The 21,137-nt window shown below is 38.7% G+C and overlaps 1 protein-coding gene across 1 annotated transcript in view; it reads right to left on the bottom strand.

Moving 5' to 3' along the window:
* Positions 1–21,137, bottom strand: part of LOC121944912 (multiple epidermal growth factor-like domains protein 9) — a 51,193-nt gene that overhangs the window by 6,629 nt on the left and 23,427 nt on the right. The window contains exons 3-4 of the mRNA XM_042488864.2: positions 15,942–16,081; positions 8,457–8,606 (exon numbers count right to left, since the gene is read on the bottom strand). Coding sequence (XP_042344798.2) covers positions 8,457–8,606; positions 15,942–16,081 — 290 coding nt within the window. The remainder of the gene's footprint in view (positions 1–8,456; positions 8,607–15,941; positions 16,082–21,137) is intronic.

Genomic DNA, 21,137 nt, shown 5'->3' on the forward strand with positions numbered 1-21,137 from the left:
CGCTGTATAATTTCTGTAGAAAGTAGTAGCTTTCATTTATTGCACATTTATATAGTACAGTATACTATATAGCCATACTTGCTTTAGAGATATTACATGCATGTATGCTACATGTAGGAAATGAGTTTTAAAATTCAGATTTTTTTCTCAACAGTAGATTTATTCCTTAGTTGAGATGTTATCTGTGGAGCTCTCTGTTGCTGGGATAAATGGTGCAGGACATGTTATGCTTGAGGGCAGAGAGGAGGCACTCAGCTTAGATAGAAATATGATATTTGTATTCATACTTTTAAATTTTTTTAAATCAAAAATTCATGTGTGAGAAACTTTGTACATGTATATTGGAAGTTAGAGAAAGGCTCATGGGAAAGGGGCAGGTTAGGGTGAAGGAACATAAAAAAGGTGTAGGTATATTTTTCTCGTTTCTTCTTGTATCTGTTATTGTCTTTGTCATGATAGACTGACTGTATCACATGATGAATTCATTTATCATTTATTTAAAATAAAAAATAAAAAATAGGTTGAAGAAAAAAAAAAAGTGACCCCCAACATTTGGTCTGCCCCAGTGTTGACACTATGGTTACGCCCTTGTAGGGAATATATTTCAAAAGAATGCTGTTTAATATTCATCCAGAAATCAATGATTTTATAATCAATGACAAGGAGCACCACTGGAGCTGATAAAGAGGCTTTTTTTTTTTTAGTACCTTGAATGTACTCATGCCTCAGTAAGGTTCTAGTTTTCAAGGGCTCAGATGAAGTTTGACTGATCTCAGTTCCTGGTGACAACCACCGTGCTTCATCAGCAACACATGCATGTAGTTTCTAAGGGTCAGCTTTCTCCTGCAACCTCCAGTTTGTTGTAACATGATGCCACAACGCCTCCTCGCCTGTCAAACAGGAACTACAGTAAAACTACACTACCGTCAGCAGCACTGTGCCCCCAAGGGGAAACCTCTTTTAGCTCAATCTTTATTACACAAGTAACAGGTCTCTACAAACTTGAGGTATGTAGAAATGTTTGGCAAACACCCAGTCATCAAAGGGTGGTAGGCAGTTTTAAGACGAAGGCAATCTGCAATTGATGTTGTAACTATTCTATCATCAGTTATATTGAATTCTAAATTCTAAGCTCTGATACCATTAATAACATCTCCTGTTTTGATTACAAATGTAGAATTTAAAAGTTTAAGTGAAAATGAAGGCATCCATCCAGATAAGAGACCAGATGCCTCTCTCCCCAGTCATGTCCTCAAGCATCTCCAGGGGGATCTCAAGGTGTTCCCAGGCCAGATGGGACATGTAATCCTCCCAGCATATTTCAGGTCTGCCCTGAGGTCCCCTCCCATTGGGACAGACCCAAAATACCTCCACGGGGTGGCGTTCCAGATGCCCAAACCACCTCAACTAACTCGAAAACTGCTTTCCAGCCAAGCAGCTAAACAAGACATAGACACCTCCCTTCACCTCGCTTAATTAGGGGAACTGTCGAGGCCCCCTCCTCGAGCCCTGCTTGAGAGAGAAGCCTGTCTGGAGTTAGCCCTAAAGGCCCAGACACACCAAACCAAAGCATTACATCACAGTGCCTGTGTCTTGGCCAAAAAGTTGCACATGAACACACTGCAAAAACTACAACTGACACCCAACCAACATATCTGCGCCTGCATGAGAGAAAATAACTCCACACCAACAGAGAGCAGTTGTCTGTAATTGTCATCCAAAAAGGGAAACCGGAAGACTGTCTTGATTCTAGTTCCAGTTAGCACATTAACTGACATTGTCACTGGAGACTGTGAAGGAGCTCATAAATGGGCCTGAAAACATTTTTTAAATTTGGCATCAGATCTAACAGGAACTGTTGGAAAACTGCCGCCCTCTGCTGCAGCCACCTGATCTCGTCCACTTTTCAGGCGAGGTTCAGTTCATCTCGAAGGAGCCTTGTGATTAGGCTTGGGTGGCATTATGGTATAACAGGGTATTTAGAAACCCCAAAGGTATGTTACCATTATAAATACAAGCATTCCTCTTTCTATTCAACTAATTGTATGTAGTGCACAACATGCACCACCAGAATTCAGTGTCCTGTCTCTACTGATTGAGCAGGCAGCTGAGCTGAAAGACGCAGTGACATCTAGGTATGGAGGGAGAAGTTACAGGACTGTAAACAGCCGGTGGCCAGTAGGCAGAGAGAGACGGTGGGGAGTAACAGCATGTTTTTGACATCTGACTTGGTGAATTAAGGACTTATTTTAATCAAACTGGAACTGGTGATTGTTGGAACAGTGGACTTACTAACTAGATTACTAGCAAGAGTAACCAAGAAAGTTTGAGTGAGTTTTATTTTGTTTCTGTTTGAATGAAGTGTGTCTTATAATGAGTTAACCAAGAGAAAGTTGAATACAAGAGGTGTAGAGTTTTTCTTCTTTGTTTAATATGAAAATAGGTTTGAGAATATTACTTTCAGTAACATTTTATGGGTTTCTATGGTGTATTTATTAGTCTGAAAAGCTGAAAGTGAGTTGCGCAATTAGCCCTGCACACTTATGCTGTTGCATGCTGTATACCCCGCTGAAATTTCAGGAAGGTATGAAGGTATACATACATACATACCGCCCAAGCCTACTGTGATTTCATTAATGACAGGCTCTGCTGTCTCCAATGCCAAATTAACATGCTGGGTGGGAAAAAAGCCAACGAGGGCTAACTGTGCAGAATACATAGCATTGACTAGGGCGACGGACACTCACCAACAGCCCAACATTGACCAACCGCAGACTGTCAGCTTGGTGTGTCAGGCCTTTAAAAAAAAAAAGAAGGTGGGACTACCTCAGTATGACAAGAATAAAACCAGTCCCTGTTATGTAGCATCATCTGCAGCTCTATACACTAACTGATGCTCTTCATTTAGACCCCCAGTCATCAGTGCACCACAGCTCTCAGTGTTGAATGATTTAGACACAGATAACTGCCCTCCAATGGCCTAGATGTTGCTCTCTATCTAGTGAGGTCATGTGACTGTGTTGTGTTCCAGCACAGTGCAGGCTGCTCCTGTTAAGCTTGATTTAACCTCTGCTGAGGGTTCAAAGGCAACCGGCCTGTTGGGTTATATAACCATGAGGAAACATGAGCCGTGCTGCACTGCACAGGCCAGAGGACCTGACCTGCCCGTTTATCATCGCCCTCCACTTTGCTGCCTATGGAGTCAAGCGAAAACACAAATTAAAAAAATTTAAAAATGAAGTGAAAAACACAAAAAGCGAATACAATACTTGATGAACCTCGGGCTACACTGAACAAGCTCAGCCATCCTATACCACTGAGTAAAGACACAATCATACACGGATGATTTAATATGTGTGACCCAAATTCTGAACTGGTGCAGAGCTCCTGTGTGTGTGTCAGTATGAGGGGTTATTCCTTTTCCTGCAACAGGCCTCATCAGCACATTTAGAAAGCATCTATCCTCCACTGTGAAGCCATGATACTGCACTATGGCATCCCTCTCATTTGTCACTGTTGCCAGGGCAACCTCTACTCAGAGGCTGCTTCTCTCCAGCTCGGGTGTTTAGTCTAAAACATCCTCCACAGCCACACACACTATTAACATAAGAGCAGCTCTCTGCGGACACCATCCTGAGCAGATCTCTAATAGCTCCTTCTGTGGCACAGCTCTATGTACAGTGTTCCTGTCGAAACACAGACCGTGATGCTGCCCATCCCCCCAGTCTGTTGCTGCCTGACTAGAGCTGAAATGGCCCAGCTGTGCTCGTTCTGTCCCAGCTCAGCTCAGCCTGGTTCGTGTCCCTTCCTCTCCCTCCCACGTTGCACAACCTCTGCTGCAGCCCCTGGCAGCAGCAAACACAACCTGACAGCCTAAGTGCATCTATACGTGTTGCCATGCAGGCGACGGGGGGGTTGTCAGGACGTGGCAACGCTGTGGATGATTGGTTCAGGAAGAGGAAGGGCAAGGTGATGAGGATAAGCTGAGGAGAGTGAAGGCAGTGATGCTACGCTGAATGGAATTCTCAATTGGCAGTTTGCACAAAGGCTTGAGGAGCTGTTTGACGTGGATAAGCTGTGATCTAAGCCACTGTGTCATGGTGTGATGTTAGAGCCAGACTAACTCACACCACCAAAGTCTGATGACACACACAAGATGGCATAACATGACTCCGGGCCATACTGTAATTAAGTTAATCCTATTTTGATCGATCACCCCATTAGCACAAATAAACCAAGTAACACAATATACATTTGTGTCACCTGGTTTCCTTTGGTGTCCTGTCTTCTTGCAAAACAGTATGAAAAGGTTTGGCCTAAAGCTGAAACAATAACTAGTTAGTCAACAGGTAAATGACTGGCAACTCTCTTGATAATAAAAAAAAAGCCAAACATTTTATTTTTTCATCTTTTCAAATGTGAGAATTTGCTGCGTTTCTCAGTTTAATATCACCAGCCACATTCACCCATTCACACATACATTCACACACACATTGAACACACTTGTGGCCGAGGCTACCATACAAGGTGCCACCTGCTACTCAGTTTTAAAGCTCACGGTTCAGTAGTAAAAGAATACTTCAACATGTGAACTTGGAGAAACCAGGGATTTAACCACCAACCTTCTGATCAACAGAGGACCTGCTCCACCTCTCATTGCATGAGAATTAGGTAATAGTTTTTGATATTTTATGGGCTTATCTACAGTGTAAAACTGCATGAGATAAATGGTGTCACACCAGATATGGCCTGATTCTGAGGTATATGTAACCAAAACATGCATTTTTGTAACACTAGCCCTGTAAAATCCTAATAAATGTCCTTTTTTAAAATAAAACTGTAAATTTTAGATTGGCCTTTTGTTGTGACTGTCCAAAGACACATCTCAAGGTGTAGTAATAATTCTGTTTCAGCATCTTGATATGCCACACAAGTGGATGGATAATCCTACAACAAGAGAAGTGCTAACAAATTTGTGACCAAAGTTTGAGAGAAACACATGTATTGAATGCATAAAAAACAAAAGTGTGGCGTTTAAATTTCTGTTCAATGTATTATGTCTATAAAAAGGTAGAATGATAATGAAAATAAGCAGTGGTTTCGGCGGCAGCGTGGCCCATATAATATGGGAGTAATAAGAAATCTTAATGAACTTAACTGGGTTACTAGTTCTGACATTCACATTAAACAGGTTACGTGATAACTGGGCTATCCTTGGGTATAGACATGTAATTGGTGTGTAAATATGATCTGAGGCTGGTGGCTTTACAGAAACCACAATGACAAGCAGTCCAGTAAATGAGTTATGTGCAGAGGGGTTGGGAGCTGGAGGTTTAGGGAACATGGTGAACGGAGAGATAAGATCTGAAAAATGCTGCCTGCTCTGATGCATTCTAGTGAATGTTACAGCATGCCAGAGGCAGGCGGTAACATGACTTGATGACTCCACCCTACCTAACACAGCACACGAGGGTGGATGGTCTACCAATTTGGGGAAAGTTTTCTTGACTCACATTAAGCTGTTTTAAATGACATTTCAGGCAGAACTGGAGGGGTTTAGGAATATGACAACTGGAGTTCAACCCAGATCTGAACCCTACAGAGACCTTTGGGTGAGTTGTGTAAGTAGAGCAGCCGCAGCCTGGAGGTGACAGAAAAGGGTCATACGGGAAGGTCAACAATAATTCCAGACTTTCTGGAAATAGAGACTGAAAGCACTCTAGTTTTACAGACCTGGAATTACCACAACAAAAATATTACTTGGTAAATGAACAGAGAAACTTTAAAGAGGACCTATTATGCCGATTTTCAGGTTCTTATTTGTATTCAAGGTTTATAATAGCATATGTTTACATGCTTTGGCCAAAAAAAAAATAAATCTTTATTAAACTCATACTGTCTGAACACCTGTATTCACCCTCTGTCTGAGATGCTGAGGTCCCTCTCCTTAAAAAGCCCAGTCTGCTCTGATTGATCAGTTGGTACATATACATGATGTTAGAAAAAGATGAATTATTGTGTTAGTCTGTATCAGATTCGGCTGTAAAATACAAATATTCAACGATTTTTTTTTTTTCAGTTAAAGTTTTAAAGTTTGAACAGGCTTTGCAGGATGTTCAGTGTAGCATGGTCAAGAGCACTCATTTCACAGCAAAATCTGGGGACCAAAACGCACACAGCACAGCATGCTGACTAGCACAATAAATAAATAAATAAATAAATAAATAAATAAATATCAGTTGACTGAGGGGTCTCCAACTGATCATTTGAATCTTTGAAGCTGAACACAGAGACTTAAAAAAATGCCTTTCTCTCTGGTGGGGTGTTCAGAATGGGATGAAAGCTTTATTTTTTTCTTCTGCATATGTTTACCTCATTATTTGAAAATCTTGCAATGTTTAATATGAATATCCCTCAATGTAACACTAAATATAAGACATGAAACACAGTAAAGCATAGTAGATCCTCTTTAAACAAACATTTAATGGTTTGTGTAGAAGGAGCTGTATGTAGCATGAGAGACAAAGCCCTGGGCATAAAACATGTTGTCTCTATGCAGTGTGAGGTGAGAGCACAGCAGCAATCAGAGCCAGCCTAGATGTACTTTATCTGCCTTTTTGGAAACACATGCAACAGACTGTGAAAGTCAAAGTGAGTTTGGTCACATTAAGGGATAGCGTGCAGAATCAGTCAGTGCAGAATCAATGCAGATCGTGAGGCAGATATGTAAATGCACCTCTTTCCATGACTAAATGAAGAGAGACTGGAACTAATGGCTGAATTTTGGAGACGATTTTGCCTGCAGTGCCACCCCACTAGAGATGTGTTGATTAATGAACTATTCATGTTGATAAAAGTGAGAAAGGCCATTCAGTTCACTAATGGAACTGAATTTAGACTTTGGTTTTGTTCACTGTCCGCCGTGGGATTGAGTTGGGCCTTCAGTGCTGACTCTGAACAAATGAGTTTAACCAAACCACCACTGACACAAAGTCTTACGACTCTGACTATAAGACTATGGACTTACACACATTAAAGGAAAAGTTCAAGATCAACTGAAATGCACTCATTATCTTCCAGGCAGGGAGTTTGATGAAAACATTGACGCTGGATTCACAGTCTTCTGTTCAATAAAACTACAGCAAGCAACTTATCTGAGCACAAATACTGAAAGTGGAGAAACAGCTGGCCTGGGTCTGGCCAGTGATAACAAAATCCACCTACCAGCACCTTAAAAGCTCACTAATTAACACTTGTTTGTTTAATCCACACAAAACCGCAGTGAATAAACACTTATTTGTTGTTATACAGTAAATTTTGTGCCAATGGATTCTTGGCTGAGACTGACTTCATCCACTTTCTGCTGATTGCCTGGCAACTGTCAGAATGTCAACTATTATTTTTATCATTTAATGTTTTCAATGTCTACTAAAATTTATAGAATACAAGCACTCATAGAAGATTTAATTCATTTAATATGTGTAAAAATGAACAAACATGGACGTGTTTCAGCTCAAAAGCCATCATCTGCAATTCCAAGCTGTTTTTCTTCCTTTTTTTCTGATCTTCCACACAACCGTGGAAGGACCTGGAGGACCTTTTTTCACATTGTCTAAGATTTTTAGAGTTGTGCGCACAGCTGTTTTTCAAAATTCAATTTCTACAAAGCACTTAAAGGGACAGTTCACCCAAAATGAAAATTCTATCATTTTCTTCTCACCCTCTGCTGATGGAAAATTCGGTTAATTTTTTTAGTCTACAAAACACAGCTGGAGGTTCACGGGGAAAAGGTGTTGCGCTTATCTCCCAAACAATTGAAGCAAATGGTGACCAGGATTCAAAAGTAAAAAAAAACAAACATAAAACAACAAAATGTCTCCATACTGCTCATCCGAAGCAATCCAAGTTTCCCTGACCTTGTTTTGAAAAATGTCACTTGTGCCATGTTTTTAGTCTTTTTGTAGCCTGTAGCTTCTTGTATGGGAGCCACAGGCCGAATAAATATTATAATTACTACTTTGAATGGGGTTGTATGATTTGAGGATTACATTTAATTGTATTTTTTTTCTTAATACAAAAATTGACAATTGAAATATCTAACATTTTATGCCATATACTGCCTCACAGAGAGTACTGTTTTTTCATTTCGTGGCTATCCACTAATTGTCTGTTGCTTGTCCACATGTAGTGATCATCTAATTATGTGTGTCAGACTGACCGCTTGTATTATGCTGTCACATAAACAAACACAACAGGTGCGACATGTTGGCTTCTCTCTTTTATATCTCATCTTCCTTTAACTGCACCTCTCATCACTTTGTACCTGGCCAAAAGTAGATGTCATGATGTCTCGATGAGATATTGGCAGCACTGCTACAGTGATGTTTAACAGTGGAAAATGTTTTCTAAGATGTCAATCATCAGGTTGTGTGTGGTTGTGAGCAGCAGGGACTGACCGGTGTGACAGCTGCCGGTGGAGGAGGAGTTGGAGCAGGGGCACGGTGCACAGGCCTCGGTCAGGGCAGTCTCAGGGCTGCGGTAGAAGCCGGGCTTACACTCCTCACAGTTGGATCCCTGGGTGTTGCCCTCACAGTTCAGACACACTCCTGGAGGACAGAACAAAGGTCAGGTGATTAGAGAGGCATTTCCTGGAACTGTGCGCTTCAATCAACACAAACAGAGTTACGCTGGTTACATAACTCTCTTCTTTTCTGTTTTTAAAAAGTTAATCTCAGGTTGATCACTGCAAATCATTCTAGCTGTATGGATTTTAAATTTTTTCGACAGGTGCTGTTTATAGCTTTTAATTTGGGATGATATTAATTAAGTGAATTTCACCATTTCATACCAAAAATATAACAAAAGTTCACTGTTTCACAAGAGCTGCAGTAACCCTTAAGGACTGTTTGGCACATTGCACACGCTTTTCATTCTTCATTTTTTGATCAGTTGTATGACCATGCATATGGCATACATTTTGGGAAGATTTTGTATTTTTGTTGTGTGAGCATTTGACACCGCACAAAAAATAATAATGTACAGAAATCAATGTTGCTGCTTATCATTGACATATCCTAGACTGACAATTTTAAAGAAAAACTACTTAGCACTTTGTATATTGAAAATAATTTATTTCTTGTGTTGTTGTTTTTTCATCTAAAAACATAGTGGCACCATGACAAAAACCTGGCATTTAAAAGGTTCAAATTTTCTTGATTCTAAAAACCACATTTTGTGCACAGTGCGATACGAATGAGTGTAATATTAAAGCGGGCCCTAAGGGTTAATAGCATGGTATAAAATCTTCTATGTAACATGGCATTCATCACCTTCACCTCATCAGGGTTTTTGTAGATAGCTACATATTGCTGTTTTATCAATTTCATGACACAGCAACATTTTCAAGACACGGGTTTTCAGAGAAAGCATTGATAAAGTACAAAGAAACATCTGATCATGTGCTCAACCTAATCACATTATATGTCCAACTCATGATTAAATGCTCATGATTTCCTGTTTATTTATTCTTCAGGAAATTAAATAAAGGGTATAATAATGACTACATACTTCACTTGCTTATTATCATAAAACGTTTTATATAACCAAGGAATAATGTGGGGACTCTTGCAAAGAGAGGACACAGTACAGCAGAATAAATAAAGAGAGGAGACATACAAAAAATGTAGCCAAGTCAGAGGCTTGATGAGTTCAGAGAGAGAAAAGAAAGTAAATGCTATTAACATTAATGTGTATACACATTTATCAATCTATCAAATATGAAATTATGATGAAGTGGTTATTGTGTTTTCCATAAAAATGGCAGCATTAATCAGTTATAAAAGCTGTTTAAATGAAAATTATTTAAAATCACATTTTGTTTCCCTGATGGAGAGGTGATGTCATAATAATGTTGTATTTACTTTTTCCATTGACTTGACTTTGGTTGATGTTTAATTTCAGGTCTGCAAACTGCCGCTGCAAACATTGTTTTTGAAAGTCCACGTTAGCACAGTCACAGCCAAATTTTTTAATTACCTCGCAGGACTGGCTTGTGATAATATTGTTTATTGGAATAATGTTAAACTTAAATATTTCTGCTTAATACAAAAATTGACAATTCAAATATCTAACATTTTATGCCATATACTGCCTCACAGAGAGTACTGTGTTTTTTCATTTCGTGGCTATCTACTAATTGTCTGTTGCTTGTCCACATGTAGTGATCATCTAATTATGTGTGTCAGACTGACCGCTTGTATTATGCTGTCACATAAACAAACACAACAGGTGCGACATGTTGGCTTCTCTCTTTTATATCTCATCTTCCTCTGACTGCACCTCAGTCACAGCCAAACTTTTTAATTACCTCGCAGGACTAGCCTGTGATAATATTGTTTATTGGAATAATTTTAAAGTTAAATATTGTTGCTGTCCTAGGTCCACAATGGTGGAGAGCAAGCTCCCCATTGAGATCAGGACCAGTGATGCCCTTAAAAAGGTGGGGTTGCAATAACTCTCACCTCAAGTTATCTGAATGAAAATGTGTTCCATGTAGACTTAGGTGGTATCTATTTAGTCACATCTTTACACCTTAGTGAAATTTCCCAGGGGTATATGGTGTACAATGTAAGCAGTGTGCAGCGATACCTAACCCCCATAACACCCCCTCTCTCCTACTGGCGTGTTCCGCAAGATCTCTTAGATTTTCTAATGAAACAAACAATAAATAAACAATTAAAAGTTAGGCATATTTTATATTTGCAATTTCACTTTGCACATTTTTTATTTATTTATTTATTTTTTGGGGGCTTTATTGCATGTAATCAACAGTACAGTTTGAGTGTGAAAGGGGGAGAGCGAGAGAGAGCGACATGCAGCAAAGTGCCGAGGCCGACACTGAACCGCAGTGGTGAGGATACAACCTCTGTATTTGGTGTGCCGCTCTACCCACTGAGCCACCAGACACCCCAATTTGCACAATTTGAGAGTTAATGAAAACTAATCTGCTCAGACTGCACCTTGACCCATGAAGAAGAATGAACTCTTTCTCCGTCTCTTATTTCTTCCAGCACTTTAAGGAGTTGAGCATATTTGATGAAGCTGATGTACCTGCATGATTCTTGCAATTTTTGGGTTGTACCCACATGGTTGAATGCACTTATAATAAGCTGCTTTGGATCAAAATTATGTAACACAAGACTGATTTTAAGTCTAAGTCAGGAGTTTTTCTTTCATTGCTTACATAAAACACTTCATATTCTAACAACAAAGTCATGAATTGTTATCATTGTAAATATGTTCCCACTGCTGTGTTGTTTGTAGTTGAGCTTCTGTCTGTGGTGCCTCCATGATCACAGACTGAGGTTATATAGACGTGACTAAACCTGTCCACACGCTGCCAAGTACATCTTTATATTTTACAGTGGTTTCAGCCACAAGCCATGGAAGAGTCTGCAAACATACGTCAGCCCAGTGTCAACACAACAGTTACTCATCAGCTCACTGGCCGTCACTGCAGTGAACCCCACACTGCATATTACAGGACCCACTGCTGGCTAAAGAGGGGTTGGCCTGGTTCCCTGAACCAAATTATGGACCAGGGATGAGAAATACCAAATGTTATTGTTGATAAATTATGGCTTTTATGAGTAAAACAAGACAAAATTAACCCTTTAATGCTTGGATTGACATCAGTTTTGCTTTTTCCTGGGTTAATTAGATATGATCAAAAAACAAGGGAAAAATGTCCACAAAACAATATTCATAATTCTATTCACCCTTTGAAACCTGAGCCACTTCAGAAAAAATTGCAAGAAATTAGTAAAACGTTAAAAAAAAAAAAAAACAGAAAATAAGAAGATGAAAAAAAAGAAAGGGAAAGTTAAAAAAGAGAGTTCTAAGAAAATGGTTTTTTTTTCTGACATAATTTTGAAAAAGAACCTATTTTCCCAGGTTTCAAAGGTCAGATAGCTTGCGAAAGGAATCTGAATGCAGCACAAGAAAACTGATGTCGATCCAGGTATTAAAGGGTTAATTATATATTTAAAATTAGGCTGGAAAAAACAAGTTTTTTTAACACTTTCTTGGGGTCATTTTTTTGGGGGGGGGGTTGTTTTTTTTTTGTTTTTTTTTACATTTTCTTAGACCATTTTTTGTGTAGTTGCTCATCACCCTCTTAATGTAAGATTTAGAAGATGTAGAATGAAATTTAAGACCAATTTTTCCAAAGCCAAAATTGAAAAACATGATCCAAAACCAATTATTTAGGAACATCTTTGCTCCAATGTTTATTGTCACACAAAACAAATAAGAGGTGCTAGTTGGGGAGTATTCTTGGTGTTGTTGGTTCAGCTGTTATGATTTGTGTGGCTTTAATGTGTGAAACATTTAATTAGTTATTTTTTAAAGATGTTACTATTTATTTTTAAATCTTACAATGTAATTAAATCCCTTTTCTCATGTCTAAGCACCTTAAGACTTTTATAGGACTGATTTAAGACATTTTAATCCCAATTAAGGCCTTATTTTTATATTGATGAGTTGAAGACTTTAAGGATCTGTGGGAATCCTACAATTTTATAGAGCAGGTGCACTGTGGTTTAGAGATGAATATTAAACCATATAAGTTGTGTTTTTGTGAACTACGTTCTTTATCCCTTAGGGCCCACTGTGATATGACAAACCTTCAAATCACTCTGCACACAAAATACACTTTTCAAAACACAAAAAAACAAATTATTTTCAATATACTACATGCTAAGTAGATTTTCATTTGCTGCTGACAGTCTGGGATATGTCAGTGATTAGCAGCAACATTGATTGTGACAGTGCACCCAGTGGAAATAGCATGTAATTTCTTCATATGCCAAATATGTTAAAAATGACGTCATTGGGTGGAAAATAGTCAAAATGACAAAGTCCAAGGCAAAAGCCCAGAATTACACCCAGAAATAATACAACTCATGTTTTTTCTGCTTTGATGGCTGTGGGATCAACTTTGTCAGTTTCGAATGGGTTTCAATGGAGCTTTTTTTGTCTAACAGTCTGAATGTAACAATTTAGTTCACACAGTGTATTTTAGACTTATTGTAGGATCTGAGCTGGAAATTCACTGATTACACTCAAATGCTTTATCTTGCTGCAATGTATGCCATGTGCATAAACACAACCAAAATAACTAAAAAACAAAAATGAAAAGTGCGTAAAATTCAAACAGTCCCTAATGGTTATTATAAAGTAAAACTACTTTTTCCTGTGTTCTTTGTATTCAGCCTTTAGCTATTTGAGTTGAGCACAATGTCTCAGTGTGGGGACACGCTGTCCTGTTTGAAATGACGAGTCCTTGTCATGTTTATCTAAGGTCTACAGTGTTTGGGATACTGTATAATTTGCACAATGCGTTGTTGTGTAAGTGGCCCAGGGAGAGGCCAGGGTCACTCTTTATAGGGAGCTGTCAGACCTGAGCTATGTTAATCCACAGCAGTGTGCACGCTGAGCCCAGGCAAGACGGCAGCACTCCATCTGGCCCTGCATTTTAATGGCAAGACATGTGGCTTCTACAACACCCTGTCCCCCCTGCTGCCTGCCTGTCACAGCCTGACTGCTGAGAGTGGAGCAGAAATCCTCCTCTACATCTGATCATGCAAACAGGGAAGGAGAAATCCACCTTAAATCAGACTGAAAACTGGCTTCAATATTTTACACTTGTTTTACTTCTGATGCAGCACATTTCCTGGTCTCCTCAAGCTCCTTCTCACCAACTGAATATTACACTCATATTGTGGTTCTGCAGCAAATATTTACTCGAGACAAACTGGAGGCTTTGTGTACTGCCAAAGTCTGTAAAGTAAACCCAGCAGATTATCTTTAGTACCAAGGTGTTAACATGCACCGAGCTCAAGGGAGAAATTTATGGGGGACTTAATGAGCATTTCAGGGGCAGAGACTGGACTGTTAAGCTTCAGCTTTCTTATGCAGAGTCCGTTTGCAAAGAACTGCATGCTGAAAGGACACAGCTGCTGCTTTCATTACCAACACCAGCAGATCAGCTTTGTCATTGTTCAGGTCTTAGAGGGGGAAATATGACTGACTAAGAAATTACACCGATTTCTGGTGTTTGAAAGGCACAGATTTAGTCATATAATTGTGTCACAATAAAGACTCTAAAGAGAAAATTAAATCGGCAATTACATTCATTGGATGCATTAGTAACCCTTTGAAATCTTTCTTTCAAAAACATAGGAGGAGGGCAACAAGCAACTTTACAAGACATAACCAAAAATTGGTGGGAAGCTACCAAAAATTGGTGGGAAGCTACAAGGAAATTTCCTGTAAATAACCAAAACAAAGTAAAAAAATAAGAAAACTATATTTAAAATAATCCTAATTTTATATTTTAAATTTTGTTATACTAAAAAAATATATAAGAAAATGTATAAAAACACCCCCCAAAAAAACCCAACATAACAAGCAAGTTGGTAAGCATGTCCCACAAACTGCAACATTAAGTAAAAGGTGATAGGGAAATTATCTTAATATTAGCTGTGGATAGTTAAATATGAACAAAAAACAAGGGAAAAATGTCCAGAAAACCATATTATTCACGATTTGAAAGCTGAACAAACTAGCTTTATTCCTTTATTTAGCAACGTTACAAAAAAAATGGCCAAAAAACTAGTAAGAAATGAGTAAAAAGTTACAAGAAACTTACTGGAAAGTAAAGAGGAAAAATACAGTAAAGTAAAAAACAAACAAAAAAGGCAGTGCTTAAAAAATGAATATATTTTTTCTCTCACATAATTTCAAACATATAATTTAGAGAATTATAAATATAGTTTTCTGGACATTTTCCCTTAGAGGGAAAGAGAGAGAGAGAGGCGTCTCTCTCTCTTGATCTGCTTCTATACTCTTTGTGTCCTAATGAGTACACACAGTGTGTAGTTTGAGCGACAGTCCTAGAGCCAGTGAATCTGCCAGACGACATGATATTTACTGGCAAATAAGCAGGGAGATCTGGATGCTGGTTAGATGGGCAGAAGTTTACCATAGCCCATTTACACATACTACCCACACTGCAACACCAGCATATTCTAACAGTAATGTTAAGTTTTCTGAAAAATACAGTAAAACACTGTAAATATTTATGCTTTTTGGAGCCAATATTACGCAGTAAACCTCACAATCTACTGTAGAATCATTTCAGTCATTTTATGGGAAAAGTTGTTACAGTGAAACTGCTGTATAAATACTGCCTAATCCTGAAAGTAATGTGCAACTTTTCCAAAAAACAGTAAAACACCTTGAATTTTGATGCATTTCGGAGCCGATACTACACTGTAAACTCACAGACTGTCACATTTTACTGCTGAATACTTTAATCAAATGAATAGTCATGTAAAGCTGAGGTACGTCACGGGGGATGACACGAAGCATTGGGCCACAAGCCAGAATCAAATCTGGGCTGCTAAAGACTCAGCCTACATGGGGCGGACGCTCTACTCACTGAGCTAGAGGCCGCCAGAAATTTTATGCAAACAATTATTACAGAGAAATTGCTATAAAAACACAACCAGATTCTAACAGAAATGTTTTGGGTTTTTTTTCCAAAATACAGCAAAACACTGTAAATGTGATTTTTTTTAAGCCAACATTACACTGTAAACCTCACATTGTACTGTGGAACAATGTAATAAATTTAACAGCAATATACTGTTGAAGTAATTTACGGAAGTGACACTAAAATAACAGTAGGATGCTGTTAACAACAGCTGCCAGTAATTTACCAGAATTTTACAGGAAAATGTGTTATCCTGTATGATACAACGCTAGTTAGAAATCACAAAGTATCCCTTTTAGAGAAAACAGCAGCCAGTCTGTGAGATTAGCACAAAATTACTGAGCATGAGTCTACCACTATCACTCCCAGTGTCCTCAGCACTCACCGGACTGTGGATGGCAGTAGCTGGTGTGGTTCTGACACTGGCAGGGCCGGCAGCCGGTGCTGCTAAAGTGGAAGAAACCCGGGTGGCATTCATCACACTTTGGTCCATACACTCCCGTCTTGCACACACATATCCCTGAGCTGGAAAGGGCAGAAGAAGAGTTCCAAATTAACAGCGGACAAACTAATAGCGGACAATATACAATTCCTGACAATATTTTTTTTCATGCAACAAAACACAGAGCCAGAGATATGACAGGAGCTGTGTGCGTGTATGTATGTGTATGTGTGTGTGTGTGTGTGTGTGTGTGTGTGTGTGTGTTTTCTGGATCGCAGTCATGGCAGCTGATGTCCAGACTGTTGAGGTGACTCCGCACTTGACTTCCTGCAGGTTCTCCCATTCACCCATCTGCCTTCTACAACTCAGGTCCAGGTATGCTGCATGTAGGAAGCACCCGGCATCATTTCCAGTTCACAGCTATCTCAACAGCTTTGGCATGTTAGCATCCAGCACCACACTGCATTTCCCCGTTGTGTTTCTTTAAACCAGAGCGAATTGGTTTGATTTCTCTCAAAAACATTATAAGAAGTCAATGAGCATTGAAAGAATAAATTACCTAAATATTAGCAAGTAATTAGTAAAAAGTACAAGAAAATTACCTAAAAATATGAAAAATTTCCCTAACTTTTCTCTTTTTTCCTAGTATCTTTTTTAAAAGTATTTTCCTAAATCTACTACTATTTGTAGAACATTTCTTACCAAGTTGCTCATAGCTTTCTTCCCATGTTTTTAAAAGAAGTCACACCAATTTTATTATGGTTCAACTGTTGAATATTTGTATGGCCCCTGAAAGTAGCACAAGAAAACCACTATTATTAATCTAGATGCTAGTCTAGCCTAGTTTGGAGATATTTACCTCAAACCACACTGTGCACAGTTTTTATTTCAAGTGCTTTCTACAGAGGAAATATAGTCTGTTATAAACCAAAAAGAATTGAAGTCACAGTTCAGTCCTGCTGCTGAAAGGGCATAAACGCATCACTAGATGAGTTTCGATTACACATTTGCACAAAACTTAAGTGATATTTTGAAAATGTCGATAAAAAACAATGGTGAAATGACTGTGTTTTTCCACCGAGTGATGTTCTGTGACTGCTCCTCTGGTGATAACATTCCAAGAAGCATGGTGATGGATGTTCAAAACATTAGCAGCTTTATTTCTATTGCAGCCACTGCACTAGCCGTCATTATTTCCAATCCTAGGGCACATAGGCGTGTTATGGAGCCATAATGAAAAGGCGAGCCCCTTATACGTGGGAGCGGCCACGCTTGTGGACTTCTCGGAAGTGATAGTCCACAATTTCACAGAGGAATTGCAGATTCAAAACTTCCGGTTGAAAAATTACATGATGAAAGAAAACCTCTCGCAGCTCCTGCTGCATAATGCCCCAAGGGACCCAGCTCCTACCGACAAGCACATAGCCATGGCATCATGTGACCTGCGAAATGTGGCTTTTTCGAATTGCCTGAAATACCACCTCATGCTATCGTAAAAATTTTTTTGTGATGATGTTTGGGAGCTTTCATTAGGTGCATTTTATATTCACATGTTTAATTTGTGCAGTTTAAGGGTTAATGGAAAGTCGCTTTCTCTCTCCAAAAAGCATACCTGACATTTACTCCTCCCAAATGTACCTATGGATGTAAGCAATCTGTGGATTTGCTTCTATAGCAATAGCAGCAGAATGACACTGAAAACACTCTGAAATCATCCATCTGTCTCCGTGTCACAGGAAGGCGACAGCAAGAAAGCTGCTCCACTGATTCTAATTAGCAGCTCCACTGATTTCAACACACAGTCGAACAAAAGGTGTAGAGCGCTGTCGTAGCATTCATCTGATCAGTGCAACCACGGAGTGATCTGTATGGGTGAGGGAGCTGAGTGCCCTGAGGACGGCTAAATGTTTATCTTGCTTTACTGTCACACCGTCATGTGTTTGTGTTGGTTTATGGATCGTTGCCTATTCACCCAAATTGTTATTGTTGTAACTAAACTCAGTCAGATACACTGTCAGATACCACACAGCTTCAGGTGCATTCTTAGCTAGCAGGGAACTTTCCCACAACATTACCCTATGTTACCTACAAGGTGCTATAATGTTTTAAAGAAAACATTTTAATCTAATGTTCAAAGAACATTTTAAGGATGTTTATCATTTCAAATAATGTTGCTGACTAAGACATAATGTTTTAACTGCAACATTCTGAGGATGTTATGGTGATGTTGAGAGGTGACAGATCATAGTATGTTCTTTTTTTATGAAACGTTTCCACAGAATAACATGAGAACAAAGGAAGAACATTTTCAAAGCTACATTCAGAACATGTTACTGAGGACTGAGATTACAGAGCATCTTTTAAATGAAAATGTAATGTGATATGTTAACAATAAAACATTGTTTTTAACATTTTTTTTATGTTTATAGAATGTTACCCTAACTTTAAGAAAAATGTTCTGGGAACTAAAATAAACTTGTCACTGAAAACAATACTAAAGCATTGTATTGGATCGCATTGTACCATTCTCAGAACGTTTTTAGAACCAAAACTGCTAGCTGACATACCACCCATAAAAAACATATGATATGAAAGACTTGAATTAAGATGAAAGTACAACCCCAATTCCCAAAAAAACTTACATAGAAACCGACTGCAATTATTTGTTAATACTTTTCGCCCTATATTCAACCTATATTCAATTAAATAAAACACAGGGACAAGATATTAAACTTCCCAAAAAAGTTGGGACTGTAGCGTGTTTACTGCTGTGTGGCATCACTTTTTCTTTTCAAAACACTCAGTAAGTATTTGGGAACTGAGGACATTAATTGTTAAAGTTTTGAAAGTTAACTTCTTCACAATTCTTGCTTGACATTCTGCATCAGTTGCTCAACAGTGCAGGGTCTTCATTGTCATATTTTGTGCTTCATAATTCTCCACATATTTCAATAGGAGACAGGTCTGGACTGCAGGCAGGACAGACATTTTGGGTTAAGAAACGTTGTTCTCACTCTGTTGGAACATTTGCATGCACAGTTTTTCACAATGTGGTGAACATCATGCCGTCCTTGCTTTTGAATGTCTGGGCCTTTGGAAGATGCCCCTTTCATACCTATTAATGATGCAATTCTCTGTTACAAATTAACCAGTTAACCTGGGGAATGTTCCAGGTGTTTTTTAATTAGTTTATTAGTTTTAACATTACATGTCTTTTATTTTCACTGTATTCATTTGCATAAAGATCAAAAAAGATTTGCAAATAATTTATTTAAATAAATAATAAATTTTACAAAACGTTATGACTTTTTTGGAACTGGAGTTACATTCATTTATTAAGTAGGCTACCTAATTTCAATGACTTGAATGTGTTTGCGTTGCCTTTTGTGCAAACAAAAGCCTCCAACAAATTGCAAACACCGATATGTGACCATATAACAATTATATTAGTCATTATTTATGATTGGGAAAACTGAGAGGATGAGTGGGATGAGATGGTAGTTTCTGCAAAGGGATAGAAGTAGAGCTAGACTAATAAATTGGTCAGTCAATATATCTGCCAAAATGATGATAACCCGTGATACTGGGTTGGTCGGTATTGATGTACATGTAGTGTTTCCCACACATTCATTTATTTGTGGTAGCGCGCCACGAATAAAACATCTGCTGCCACAAAAAGAATTTCTGTTTTTTTTGGAGGTGGACCATTTCGCTTCATCTGCTCCTCCCTTCCAACCATCTGATCACGTCTATTGCACTGAGGAGGGATGCCTCCTCAGTTGCACTTCCTGAGGTTTTTTACCATTTTTTTCCCCCCGTTACAGGGTTTTTTTAGGGAGGAGTTTTTCTTTAGATGATGGAGGGTTGTGGTGTGTGTCTTATTTTAGTTGGGGCTGGTTTTATTGTATGAGACATTTTGTGTTATAGTTTTGTTTTTATGAAAAGTGCTATACAAAGGAAACCTTGTTGGTTGATTCGTTGGAGAACTGATGAATGTCGTGTATTTATTTATTCCTAAAATATTATCTGCCTAAATTAGTTACAATCCCAAATTCTGATAACAGTATCTCTTCCGAAAATCCAATATTAGTCAGGCTATAAAACAGAACTATGTACTAGAAGTCTGAGTATTGAGCATAAAAAGCTTTCATTTGCTTCATGTTTTCGATGTAACAGTATAATTTCTCTGAGTTGAGGGAACCTCCTCCTCCTCCTCCTCCTCCTGCCTCCAATAATGCTCCAGTAAAGTTAAATCAGTCAGCAATAACACACACACAAATAACTTATTTCATTTGTTAATGTATGTTTCGAAGGTTGGCTGTGCACTCTCAACATGCAGTGCATCTAACTGTTAAATACAGCAGAGGCATACTCATTTAAACATGAGGGAACAGAGCAGCAGGGAGAGAGAAAATCATCCCACCCACACTCAAGGTAATTTCCTCGGCAAAGTACGATGCTAAGTCAAGCCTGATCAGGCTTTAAACCCAGACAATGGACTCCAAAACATAATCTGGGGACAATAACTTCAAAACAATTGAAGTAAATCAAGAGTGACTGGGAGCACTTTCCATCAGCGTGTGCGTGGGTCTTCATACAAGCTGGGCTTTGTTAAAACAACTGCATTTAATGCAAATGAGGAGGCCCACAGCGATGCTTAGTGGGGCGTGGGCCCTGCTGAGGACAAGGCTGGGAGATCAACAGTCCTCATTCTTCCAGCTAACATACACACACACAACAACAACAACAAACATATTCGCATGCAGCATCATGACCCTGATGCAACACAGATAATGTCCAACTGTTACAGAGAAAGTGAGCAAAAACTCCAATTACTCCCCATAAAGTGCTTCATTTCAACCTACTAGCCCATATATTTGGGACAGACGTGTGATGAAAACAACTATTCAATAGCCCCATAACAGTCAAGTCAGGTAAAATTCAATAATGTGCAACTGCAGATAAATGCATCCTCAAAAGTCAGTATTTCGCAGCTCACGTCTTGAGATCAGGGATAAACTTATATCAGTAGATATCAGATTTTTTTCAGCCCAGTTACTGCAAGAAAATGTTGGCAGTGTATGTCTTTAAACCATGATTATGTTACATTTGCACATTTCATACGTATCATACCAGCCT

The sequence above is a fragment of the Plectropomus leopardus genome, chromosome 4, assembly GCF_026936395.1.
Source record: "Plectropomus leopardus strain MGB_pleo_1.0 chromosome 4, ASM2693639v1, whole genome shotgun sequence".
NCBI classification, from domain to species: domain Eukaryota; kingdom Metazoa; phylum Chordata; class Actinopteri; order Perciformes; family Serranidae; genus Plectropomus; species Plectropomus leopardus.